The following is a 12,500-nucleotide window of genomic DNA, read 5'->3' as shown; positions in this document are numbered from 1 at the left end:
TTGTTTTCCTTATTTACGCAAAGTGAAAATGCATATTGTAAGGAAGAAAGATATGTTTTGTTGTGTTTGTACTGTTTAGTTGTGAGAAGCATTGTGTTTAGTGGTTTCATGTATTTAATTGTAAATATAAATGTTATTAGTGCTCAGTCATCAATTGTGTATGTAGGTTCGGTAACTAGCCAAACCTTTCATGTTAGTTGGGAACTGAACAACGAGGCTGTCATATTTAATATCCCAGCCGAGGTGGATGTACCCCATGTGGATCTCTGAGAGTTGTGGGGGTCTCCAAATCCATTCAAGTATTCCTTTCATCTAAAAGTTCATGTGGGGAAAATCTGTCAGAAGGTATGCATATCTAAGTATAAGGAGAATTTCTTGTGGTGTCCTTTAGATGAGGGTTATGAAATAGAGGTTGTGCTTAAGCCGATCGGGAAGTCATTTGTGTATCTTTAAAAATCAATTTGTATAATGTCTGTTAATAATAATTTTTTTTTTTTACTTAGGAGGTAATAATGGGGTCTCCCTCTTTTGTGATAATTAAATTGTGAACTACCTTCTGTCCATCTCATGCACAGCTCTATGCTGGGTGAAGCTTCCTCCAGATCAGGCAAAGATATTGCCTGAGAGAGCTTCATCAAGTCTGTTGGTGGAGGAAGGGATTTGGGAACATGGGTCATCAGCAAGACCTTATGATACACTGGCCTCATTATGTTGACTATTTTTCTTAAAGCACAGCACAGCTAACCCTGTGAGCTAGGTGAAGAAGTAGCGGTTTCTGGTTGTAAATTTTCTTTTGTTGTCATTGCTTTGCATACTTTTCACTTTATTTAGTAATCTTTTTGACTATCCTATACTTATATGCTCAGTGCCAGATTTGTTCGGGGCTGCTTCTTTGGTTTTATGTTGTGGGCAATTATTGTCATTAGATTTATGATTCATACTGGAGTTGATGCACCTGGCCTCAATTGTGCAACCTCTACTTTCAGTCATAGAGCATGTACCACATAGCTTTCCATTTTTACAAATTTGTAAGGGGTGTCAGTGCCTGAAACAACTGTAACATTGTAGTGACCTCTGTTTGAATGGCTTGACTGTCATTCTTCCACTTTCAATGTTCACATGGAAAAATACATCAAGCCCCTCAAAAGTAAGGATAACCATAGATGTCCTAGCAACCTTGTGTACTTTTGAGTCATCTACTGGACACATGCTTATATCTCCTCTTATGTAAAGTCATACAGATCTCTGTTGAAGATTATGCCCCTATTATAACTAAAATTTAAATCAGGTTTGACATCAGTCACCATTTTACTTCTGTTTGTTTTTTAATTACAAGCATATATGACTGACTTGAAGACTTTGCATAAGTGGGGACACTATTTTGTCCAGAATGGCAGATATCACCAAATCTAATTGTTTCAACCTTTTTCTGAAGGAGTCTGTTCATTCTGAAGTACTTACCATTACCCTCTGTGGCTGTTGAATAAGCCACATTGGAGGTGGGTGTAGTATAGGTCTTTGTATTGAGAGTACATCTGTTTGCAAATCATTTGTTTTCTTGGTCCAGTCTGTAGGTCAGGAAACATCCAAGCCATGAGGGCCAGTTTCACAGAGAGTGCCATTAATATCTGCATTAGGAATTTTGATATTACTAATGTCACAACTTGGCTTGATAGCTTCCCCATGATTGCTAAATAACATCCAAACACTCCACTTTTGGTTTTAAATATCAAGATTCATTCTAAATTTGACTTTTGTTTCATAATATTCAAATGTATCATACAGCATCTCATAATCATTTCCTAAATGAATTTTGATAACGAAGGATGTACAGTTTTTCAGTGTAGCCATAATTAGTGATTTATTAATTCTATCTTTATTACTATTATTACTTATTTTTACATGCGTCATTAGTAACCTCACATTATCTTTACTGTCATTCAAATTGGCCTGGCCATTATTTGTTTGAGGGGACTTGCTATTGACATTCTTGTCAGTTGTTGTCATCTTTGTCCAAAGAGGTATCAAAAGGTCCAGGAGTGTTTGATTTCTTATTACTAGTCATATAAAGAATGGAGTGATCAAATAAATAAATGATTAAATCTGCAATCCTAAAAAGATGTCATCAGCTTTTCATGGAGTTTAATCTGCCAATGGCACCAGTAAGAGCTGGCTCTATAAAATGTCCACTCACTACCCTACCCCACAAGGGATGACATCAATACAATTAGGGTGGCTCAAATGTAAGCCAAACCTGCTTGTTGCGACTGAGAGGATTACAAAAATACAATCATCCCCACCTTAATCATATTAATGGGGAAAGCTAACAGAATGCTGAGAGTCCTATCCCAAGAACCAGACCACCATAGTATCAATGGTCCAGCTTTGCAGGATAGTTCCAACCTTGTGGTATCAATGTGAACATTCCCAGTGATATCCCTCAGGTCCAAACATTATCAGGTATTTGATGATCCTACCACAGTTCCCACTATTAGCTACAGATATAAACTCCATGAAGTGATACCTTATCTTATTTATAATATCAAATAAATTTTACTGACAATGGAAATTTCCACAAGACTTAATCCAAATTAAACCTTAATGGACGGGGACCATCATATGAGTATCGAAAACAAGTTTTGGGTGGTGAACAGGCTAACTCACATTGAGTATCAATTCTATATGCCATACAACTTGGATGAATATAGTGCGAAAGACATTCAGAGCACTTCAATGGTCTTTAAGTGACTTGTTGCAACTATAGTTTCTCGGCTCGGGGAGTCGAGATTAAGTATGATTTTAGACTTGAGGGGGAATGTTTCGCTGCGTCTGTCCCTGGAAATCTTTTTATTTATTTGCTCATAGATATAGCCAGGGATTTCTGTTGGTATTAGTTCTTATCTTTTATGATAGTATGTCAGCTATTATTGTAATTTTGCCAAGAAAAGTGCTAAGAATTATTAGATAAAACATGTATACCTCCCAAAAAGTTATTGCATTTGTAATTCTCGTAAATATTTTACAACAAATATCACTCGGAATTTGTTACTGATTTTAGTTCTTATCTGTTATGATTATGTGTGAACTGTAATTATAATTTTACAAAATAAAAAAAATGAATTATTAGAAGAAAAGTGAATAACTTGGTAAAATTTACCAAGTTATACACATCTCATAAAAGAGGCCCCACACAGGGTTGTAAATTGTCACGTTCAACTTCCTGTGGAAGGTAGGGAAAAGTTTGTGTATTTGCGTATGTTCTTCTTTCCATTGTTGTGTTTTTTCTTAAATTGGCCAACCTTAAAGTTTGCCTGTCTTGGGGTGTGCATGATAATATTTAACTCATCCTTAAGGGTTAATAAGTAACAATATATATTGGATTTCTGCACTCGGACCTGGCATTAAATTCCAAGGGTTCAGGGACCCCCTCACCATGCAAGTTGGTCCAAAGTTCAAGAGTTCTAAGCTTGACTTCTGATGTAAAGAAACTTAAATCTCTTGTGAAAAGGTAGTGGCAGAGGTTTGTACCATTCTGACTTAAGGGATACAAAAGTACTACTATATCTTTAGTGAAACGATAGTTTAAGGGGTGTGTAATGAACTTTATTTTTGGTGTAAACTAATTTCCTTAGAGAAAAGATGGTAGCCAGAGGTTTGTACCGAATATGACTTCCAGTGTGAAGAAACTTGTTTTCTGTGGTGGAAAGGTGGTGCTACAGAAATGAAAGGTGGAAATGAGATTTCCACCAAGGAAGTCTCATTTTCTTGAAAAAGAGGTTTGTACTGAGTCTGAGCTCTGGTGTAAAGAATCTACTTATTTGCCTGGATGATAAAAGTGGTTGCAGAGGTTTATACCAAGTCTCATTTCCACTGCGAAGAACTAACATTACATAGCAGAACAGTCGATTCAGGAGTTTGTACTAGGCTGGACTTCAAGTGTACTTAATTCTGTTTTCTTGGGAGATATGTAGATCCAGCGATGTGCTCAAAACCAAACTTACTTTTTGGTGTAAAGGTGATTTCAGACGTGCCTGGTCCCTGATTTCCAGCATAAAGAACCTTATTTCCTTAACAGAGAGTTAATGGCTTACTGAATAGCATACGTATAAGGAAATTTGTTTAACTATTTTTGACATACTATGTGTATAATGATTTTTATGCTTAATTTTCATGTATCTAATTCTTCCCTGTTAGCATAATTTTTTAGTGAATATTTGTTACCTATTTATATGCAATTATTTTGCAGGTTAGTTATTATGAAGGTTGAATTTAGATACAAGAATGGAAGCCTCATTCCTGGCTGTGATCCTGATAATCAAGCCAATGCTTCACCGCCTTACATTGAAATAGAAGACCAGTATAACAGAACCACCAGGTAAGAAAATGTGAAAGTCTGACATTATATAATTGAAGAATACATGATTCTTACTTTCTCAATACGTATCAACATTATTTCCATGAATTTTTTCAGATTTTGCCGGGTCACCTCCCAAAATAATACTATATATACTTTTGGAGATCTAGCTAAGGGGACACTTGTTACCACTGGAGCTGCGGACATAGTTCCAGATATTCAGTGAGTATTTTTTTTTCAGATTAGAATTTGGCAAATTTCTTGCATCCTCAACTTTAAAAGATTGAGCATATCCTTTTTATAGCTTTAAAATCCTTTTTAAGAAGTAATTTAGGTGGCAGAAGTTATTTTGCAAGAAAATGAAGAAAATCACACAAAATATGGAAAAGGTAATTGTCCTCTGTTTTTTCTCTCATCAGGATCGTTCAAGAGAGACTCCCATATTGTTGTGGTGGTACTTTTTATGCATCCTACCAAGATGAACTCCTCACAACAGATCATTATGCAACTAGCCCTGATTACCCTCTCAACTACAAGTCTAACATGAGATGTCCCTATATATTCAGAGTAAGTTCTTGTTCATTTTCCTTCTCATTCAGCATGGCAACAATAAGTCAATCTTTTTGAAAATAGGTGATGAAGGCAACAGTATGCTGTGCAAAGTGCACTAAAGAAATTGAAATTGTCATTATAAAAGGGAAAGCAAATTTTTGGACAGTTTTTAACTTTTATATTAACTGTTCAAAAAAATCATTTTAGCATTTTACAAACCTTAATAGTATTATTTATGCTAATCTTAATAGCATTACGTATTTATGCTTATCTTTCAATAAACTGGAATGGCTTTCATAAAGTTTAGCAAAAGGAAAGAATAACACTAGAAATATCTTTAGGTTTTATAAGAAAAAGAAAGTCAATACATTTTGAATTTTATTAACAATGCTGCTGCAATTATTCCATGTTTCAGAAATACTAAGAAGGGGAAATCTGGTGAAATAGAGCTGTCATTAGAACCAACTGGTCATTGCAGGTTTTTATTGTTTTCAGTGCATTCCAACACCACCAGCCAAAAACTGTAGTATACAAATCGACTTCATCGACTTTAGACTTGATGCATCAAACGCCCAAGCAGGGACCAGTAAGAACAACAAAAATGTGCGTGCTGCCTCTACTGGCGTAGTTCCTCCTAACCAAGGATTCAAGAATTGCGGCAGGAAAGATTATGTACGGGTGGCCAAGTGTGGCAGCATTACTGGATATGAAAGTCAGCTGTAAGTTAATTTTGCAAATTTAATAGGTCAGAAGTTTAAAAAAAATGGATGCCAGAATTAACCTTAAGAAACGTTTGCATAATAATTATGCTATCCCTACTTTAATTAAGTAAAAGATTAGTTTTACTAGAAAACTGCCATAGTGTATCTACCAAACTTATATATACATATCATACGCATATACAATAATACTACCTCAGTATTACGCCAGGTTAGGTTCCAGACCCCCATGCGCAGGTCGAATCTTTGCGTAAATTTGGCACAGGCTCAAAAAATGCTAATTAGTGCTTATTTCTAGAGTTGGAACACTAAATATGACCTTAAGCATGCTCCCAAGTATTAAACTAACTTTTAAATTAAATTAAAGTTACTGTAGTTAGTTTAATTGAAAAGTTAGTTAAATGAAATTAAAGTTACTGTAATTCCATTTAAAGGTTAGCTTAATACATTACCCTTAAAAAAATAAATGGTTGGTAAAATATAGGAGCGTGTGGAGATTGCATGTATTATTGCTCTTCTTTCCCCCTTACGATCGATCTATTTTTATAAGTCTTCTCAACCTCATTTTTAAGAACTTTATATTTAGACTAATACAGCTCTTTGTTATGTGTCTATGTCTTAGAATGGCGCATTTACAATTCTAGATGGTGAAGGTAAAATTAGATCAATTTAAAATGATCTACCGCTAATTATGAACGAACGAGAGAGAGAGATAGAGAGATTACAAGAATCCATTGACCTAATCCAGCAATCGGCCCCCCCCTGTTGCATAAATGACATATATATATATATATATATAATATATATATATATATATATATATATATATATATATATGTGTGTGTGTGTGTGTGTGTGTGCGCGCACGTGCGCGTGTGTGTAGATTCATAACTATACGTGATTAAATTAATCTGAAAATGATAAAAAGTTGGATATGTTTACTTTTTCTGCGCAGAAGTTTTATTTATTATTTGTTTTATCAAATATTTTTCACAATTTCTAAAACGTAAAAAATTACTTCTTTAGAACTACTGTATAAGACTGCCGAAAAAATTAAAATGAAAGCATACAGAATCCAAATGCATCAAATGTTGTCAGAAGAGGATAATCATACACAACTTACATACTTTCTGTCATCAGTTCAATTAAAGCATTAATGCTGATTATGCATTTTTGAATAATTTTATGTTCTCTGATGAAGCAACATTCCACACTAGTGACAAGGTCAACAGGTATAATTTCCATTTTTGTGTATGAGACTTACTCAGTAATTATTTATATATTAGTTTCCACGTTGAGCAGCCAAATTCAAATTTTGTTGATAGCGCTTCTATTGCTCAGTGTAGGTATACAGTGCAGCTCCCCCAATGGCAATACTAGGAACGACTTAGCTAATCACTTCATTCTGTTTTCTGCCATGTTACTCAACCACCGGAACGCATTTATAGCCTTCCAGCAGGATGAGTCTTATCTTTTGTTTTTCTTTTTAATTCACATTATCATCAAGCTAGATACTTGTAGTCTCTGGGAATAGATCTTGAATGTAACACCATTCAGTTAGCTGATGAGGCATTCATCAGTCATTGAAGCCTTGTCCCTCTTGCAGTCATGCTTGTCTGACTCCTCACAGTCAATGTTCGACTCGGTGCTCAGCTGATTCGACTCTCAGCCAATGTTCGACTCTCAACTCAGCTGATTCGACTCACAGTAGATGTTTGACTCGTGACTCAGCTGATTCGGCTCTCAGTTGATGTACAACTTGCTATTCAGCTGATTTGACTAAAAGGAGTGATGGGGGATGTTCCCCCTCTGTCAAACTTGTGGTACGTTTGTAGGTTTCGACTAAACTGTTCCGGAAAGGAGTCTTAGTGAATGGTGTTCAGTAGTCATCAGATTCAAAAGAGTTGTCTCCTGACAAGAAAAGTGACTTATTACTAAATTAGTATTTATATTGAAAGTACTGTGCTGCTGTCTAGACATTCGAAGCATTGTAAGACCTCTTGCTTCCGTTGATATATTTGGGCCTTCTCAAGTACTTTTGTCCTGACACACATCAGAATAGTACCAATTCTCATGATGAGCACCACATATTGGTGCCTAGGCACTTTGATCTCTCTTGTATCGGGTGTTTTTTCATCGAGCACCAGTCCCCGTCCAGATGCTCTGCACCATGTGAGGCATCTCACTCCATTGCTCCAGTTTGTTCGGCACTTTCCACGCCTCACCCCGATGACACAGTCTCCTCTTTCATCTTCGTCGGCACTAGGGAATCTTTCGCTAGCCACCACTTGAACAGGACATCACAAGAGTCAAGGAGGAGGTTCTCTGTGTAGTCCTCCTCATGAGGTTTTGATCACAGAGAAGCTAGATGCATGGCAAGACGTGGCAAGTTCTCACCAACTTTTTGTACATTCAACTCCACTCAACTTTTTCTTGCATTCCTACGAACGAACCAGTTGTAAGAAGAGAATGCTCCGTTTGTTGGGTGAGAACCTCTGCTCTCCCTTCAGGAAGGGTTTTTCACTGAGGTGATTAAGTTTTCCTTAGTATTGCTATTACCACCGCAAGTTGATGATTACGTGCATTACACCTCCCCCCCATCCCACTTAGTTCTGAGGAGAGCAGGCAAGAACAGTCATCCTCCTCTCTTTCTCCCTTTACTTCCTGGGTTATAACGGGATGGACTAGGGAATAAGAGTCTACTCCCCACAGTTTGAATGTGAGAGCCTGGTTCGATCTTAGGATCCAACCAGAAGCACATTCATCTGTTTAGGATGGATATCACTAAGAGGTTTGAACTCCACCTCTCCAGTGTTCCCGTTTTGGGAACAAACAGTTCGGCATGAACTAGTCATCTTCAGTGTCCTGTTATTGCCATAGAAGCCTCCCTTCGGAATAGCTTCACCTTTGCTCTCTTCATTAGATAATGAAGGAGATATGCTTCCAGTCCCTATTTTTTTTCTCTTTCGGAATGAAGAAGAATTAGGCTGGCCTCAATCAACAGGAGCCTACGAATATACTTGCATATTCTCCTCGCAATATGCATCAGTTATCAGTGGCACCGTCAGGACAGCCTTTTAGGCTTCCCAAGAGTTTCAGGTTTTGATTTTGAGATGACTTGTGGTATTGTTTGGCAACAATACCACAGGGTTGGCATTATCACCGAACAATAGTGTTTCTTTCCCTCTTGTTTTGGTTAACATGTAGATGCTCAAGTGTATCTCTAGTGCACTCGATAGCTCTATAAAACGAATGCATTCCAAGAGGGAATGTACTACCAGGCAAATCAGCCTATGGAGTCAAGTGAGAACAGAGTACTACTTTCTCACTGAGATATTGTTCGTCTTAGTATTGTTTTTGCTCTATCAAGGATCAACTTGGCCTCACAGGATTAAGTCTCTGGTTGGCTCTGGATTCTTGCTTATGGTAACTTTTTTGTTCTCTACATTTGCCATTGTGAGAATCATGAGATAGAGATATGTCTCATTAGGCTCATTATCATCTTTCTACTTACCCCACGGTACAATAGGAGTCTGTAAGTCTTCTTCTTCGTCGCAATTGACCTATAGGCCACTGGGATGATTCAGAATGATTTTCCAGATAAGCACAGCAGTTTTTGTCTTTATACATTTTTCTAATTCGTGAAGTATTCAAATACTAGTTGTTCACCCCGAATTGGAGAGAATGTTGGAAGACTTTGCCTGCCCTAATAGCTCTGCTTCCAGAGTAAAGAGAAGAGTTCCTCCCTGAACCAACCTTCGCAGTGACAAGAAGTGGTTTGTCAGACGGTGCATCCCTGTGTTTTACACAGAGGACTATCAATAACCTTGGAAGTTATGGCAAGAACCCATCTTTTCCTGTGATTAAACATGATGTCTTCCATTTTATATGGACTTCATGTTTGAGATGCTCAGTGTTGTGGAGTGTTTTTTGGCCTACTGTAAAGAGAAGCTAAGGATGAAGGACAGCCTCTACCTCCTTTGTTTTCAGACGTTATTATGACCACTCTGCTGGCGAACTACCAGAGACATAAGCAATCTTCGCTTCTTACTATATATTTATGTAAGTTTAAAAAATATTGAAATTTTCCAATACCTCAACACCATTTTTAGTGACTGGCTTGGCTTCGCAGAAGGAAGCACAGCATGTTCTCCTATTACCTCCTCACTTTCTCAGTAGGGTGCTGAGTTTCAAGTGCACCGGGAGCACCTACCACTCTCAGTGGATGGATCTTGAATTTATTTCAGTGTAGGTGTCAGTGTTTTCTGGTAGTTTTAATTTGGTGCTGCTCCAAGGGCAAGGGCGTGCATTTATTATACTTTGCTAACCATAGGAGCATTCCCTTCGCGACAAAGTTTCCCTTAAGTAGAAGGTGACCCTTGACTCTACCATCATGCTGCTACGAGTTAAGATGAGTACCAACCAAAGGCAGTATTTACCTGCACAACTCTCTTAACTGATACAAAGGACAAGCATTGTTATTCCAGTGCTAGCAACTTTTCTTTTTCAAATTCATTACATAATGCTTTGGAGTAGAATATGTCTGTATCCCATATATATATATATATATATATATATATATATATATATATATATATATATATATATATATGACCTGATCTCGGTCATTTGTGGGTTCGGGATATCAAGGAAAAACAGGAGAGAGAAGTTTACGTGCATGCGATGTAGGACATGCAAAAATAATAATCGATGAAACGTTTAACACAGGTGTATTCTTCTTAGCTACACAGGTGGCCTGTATTTATTACGTTAACTATACTAGTGCTCAAACGGACGGCAGGTTAGACTTATTGACACTCATGGTGACGCACGTCTTTGTGTGGCGGCCGACGGGAACGGGACTGCGGGGGCACTGGGGCCTGGGCACTCTCGACCCAGTTTGTCTGTTCTCTATGGGACCCGCTAACGAACTGATTTGACCGATGGTGCGGCCTGTTTCAAATGCCCCCTTTCAGATGGCATCGTTTTGCAAGAAGCTGATTGGTTATTCTGGCTCCTTAGACACAAGGGCCAATCACGAAGGGATATAGAGATCCGTGCACTCTTTTGAACTGCCTAAGCCACGCCAACTTGTAACGTCTTTGGCGGTTGACTTGTTTTTGTTACACATACACACAGTATCACTTATAACAGTTTTACGGGACTTCAGACTATCACGGAAAAGGCATATTCAAAACTGTATCGAATCAGCTCATCACTCCCTCCCCAGTTCTTGCGTCTCGCAAGACATACACTGATCTTATGATTTGCGCATTGTTCTTCTTTGAGTGCCACACCGCCTTTGAGTGTCGTACCATCCAGTTTGTGCAAAATTTAAAACTATTAAGGTAGGGCCATTTGGCGTGTTACAAACACAAGTTACAACAAATGAATCTCACGCCTCACAATGTGTCATACAGAAAAACAAATTTAGGTTCACAGTCAATAACATTAATTAAAAATGGATAGTCACAGCTCCAGCTCAAAAAAGCTAAATTCATAAATAAAAATTCACATAACATGAGTCAAAAATGAAACGTTACTCATAAGAAATTTGGTAAAAGCATAATAAAACTTGCTGAGTTCCTTCTGCAACACAATAAAAACAAAAAATAAGAAATAAAAAAAATTCAAAGATTACTCACAAAAATAACTTTTTTTCAAAATAATTTCATATTCCCACATCATCGATGGAAAATCATAAATTTCTGACAAAGCATACACAGCATTAACAATGATATGAAATTTTGGACACAGTATAATTGACATCAATAGAAATTAATAAAAATGAGATGCATTGCAATAAGATGTTTAATATGACTTGAAACGCAATCAAAAAAATAATAATTCTATAAAAAAACAATACAATTATGAAAACATAGACTCACTCATTAATATATGCTTGGAACTGTAACAAAATGTCTAAAAAATTAGACATCAATTTCTCAGTAATAACTGACATGAAACAAAAGTGCATAAGCATGTTTTTATGATATTCTCTGTTCACTTTGTGACGGACACATTTACTCATGACTCGCGCTGGTATGCTACGCAAGGCAACTACACGTACTCACAAATTATGTGGATGGTTTGCTTTATCGAAGAGGGAGGAAAGGCGGCACAACAAGTTAATCTCTTTTTTTTCTTTTCTTTCTTTTATAAAGAATTTATCTCGTGCATGTTCAGAAAACTGTGACTTGTCAGTCAACTCCCTTACACACTAGCAAACCCACATATACTCAACACATACACAATCCCATGGCACTCGCTCAACATGTTCACACAACGGCTGACTCACTTGCCTCTGTTTTCTGTGCAACTCACCCACAGGTGTAACTGAAACATTTAACTGTATGCGTCGCAGTTCCTCTCTCTCTTTCTGGCTCGTGCCTTACAGTACTCTTGGGAAGAGCGTCTGCTACTCTTTTCGCTCTTTTTTTTATGATACGATCAATCCTACGATCTTGTTGAGAAATTAACATTCTTAAAGACATTTCTTTATCAGGTATAAAATACAATTTGTTCTCACTTCATTATCAAATTTAAAAATTACTCTTTCAACAAATATATCAGTCTTGCTACTTTATTCAAACTCTTTAATGAATTTACGTTAATAATTTCTTCAACAAATATATTAGTCTTGTTACTTTACTCAGACGAACACTTTAATGAACTTACGTTAATAATTCTGTCTTTAAACCTTAATCACAGTTCTTCAATGGGGACAAATGGGATGTATTGTCGCTCGTGATACTTTAACTATAATCAGAACACGGCCTAAGAGAACCATCCTTTTTTTCTCTTTTTTTTATACATTTTTTTCTAACGTTACTTCTACAATTTCCCTATCTGCATTTCCTTAACACAACATGCCA

General features: G+C 37.0%; 1 protein-coding gene across 4 annotated transcripts in view; it reads left to right on the top strand.

Moving 5' to 3' along the window:
- Positions 1 to 12,500, top strand: part of LOC135225225 (mucin-2-like) — a 162,528-nt gene that overhangs the window by 116,953 nt on the left and 33,075 nt on the right. For all 4 annotated transcript variants that reach the window (XM_064264560.1, XM_064264552.1, XM_064264576.1 and 1 more), the window contains 4 exons: positions 4,247 to 4,375; positions 4,472 to 4,576; positions 4,774 to 4,921; positions 5,402 to 5,625. In XM_064264560.1, the coding sequence (XP_064120630.1) occupies positions 4,247 to 4,375; positions 4,472 to 4,576; positions 4,774 to 4,921; positions 5,402 to 5,625 (606 nt within the window). The remainder of the gene's footprint in view (positions 1 to 4,246; positions 4,376 to 4,471; positions 4,577 to 4,773; positions 4,922 to 5,401; positions 5,626 to 12,500) is intronic.

The sequence above is a fragment of the Macrobrachium nipponense genome, chromosome 20, assembly GCF_015104395.2.
Source record: "Macrobrachium nipponense isolate FS-2020 chromosome 20, ASM1510439v2, whole genome shotgun sequence".
Classification (NCBI taxonomy): Eukaryota; Metazoa; Arthropoda; class Malacostraca; order Decapoda; family Palaemonidae; genus Macrobrachium; species Macrobrachium nipponense.
This window is presented reverse-complemented; position numbering and strand designations above follow the sequence as displayed.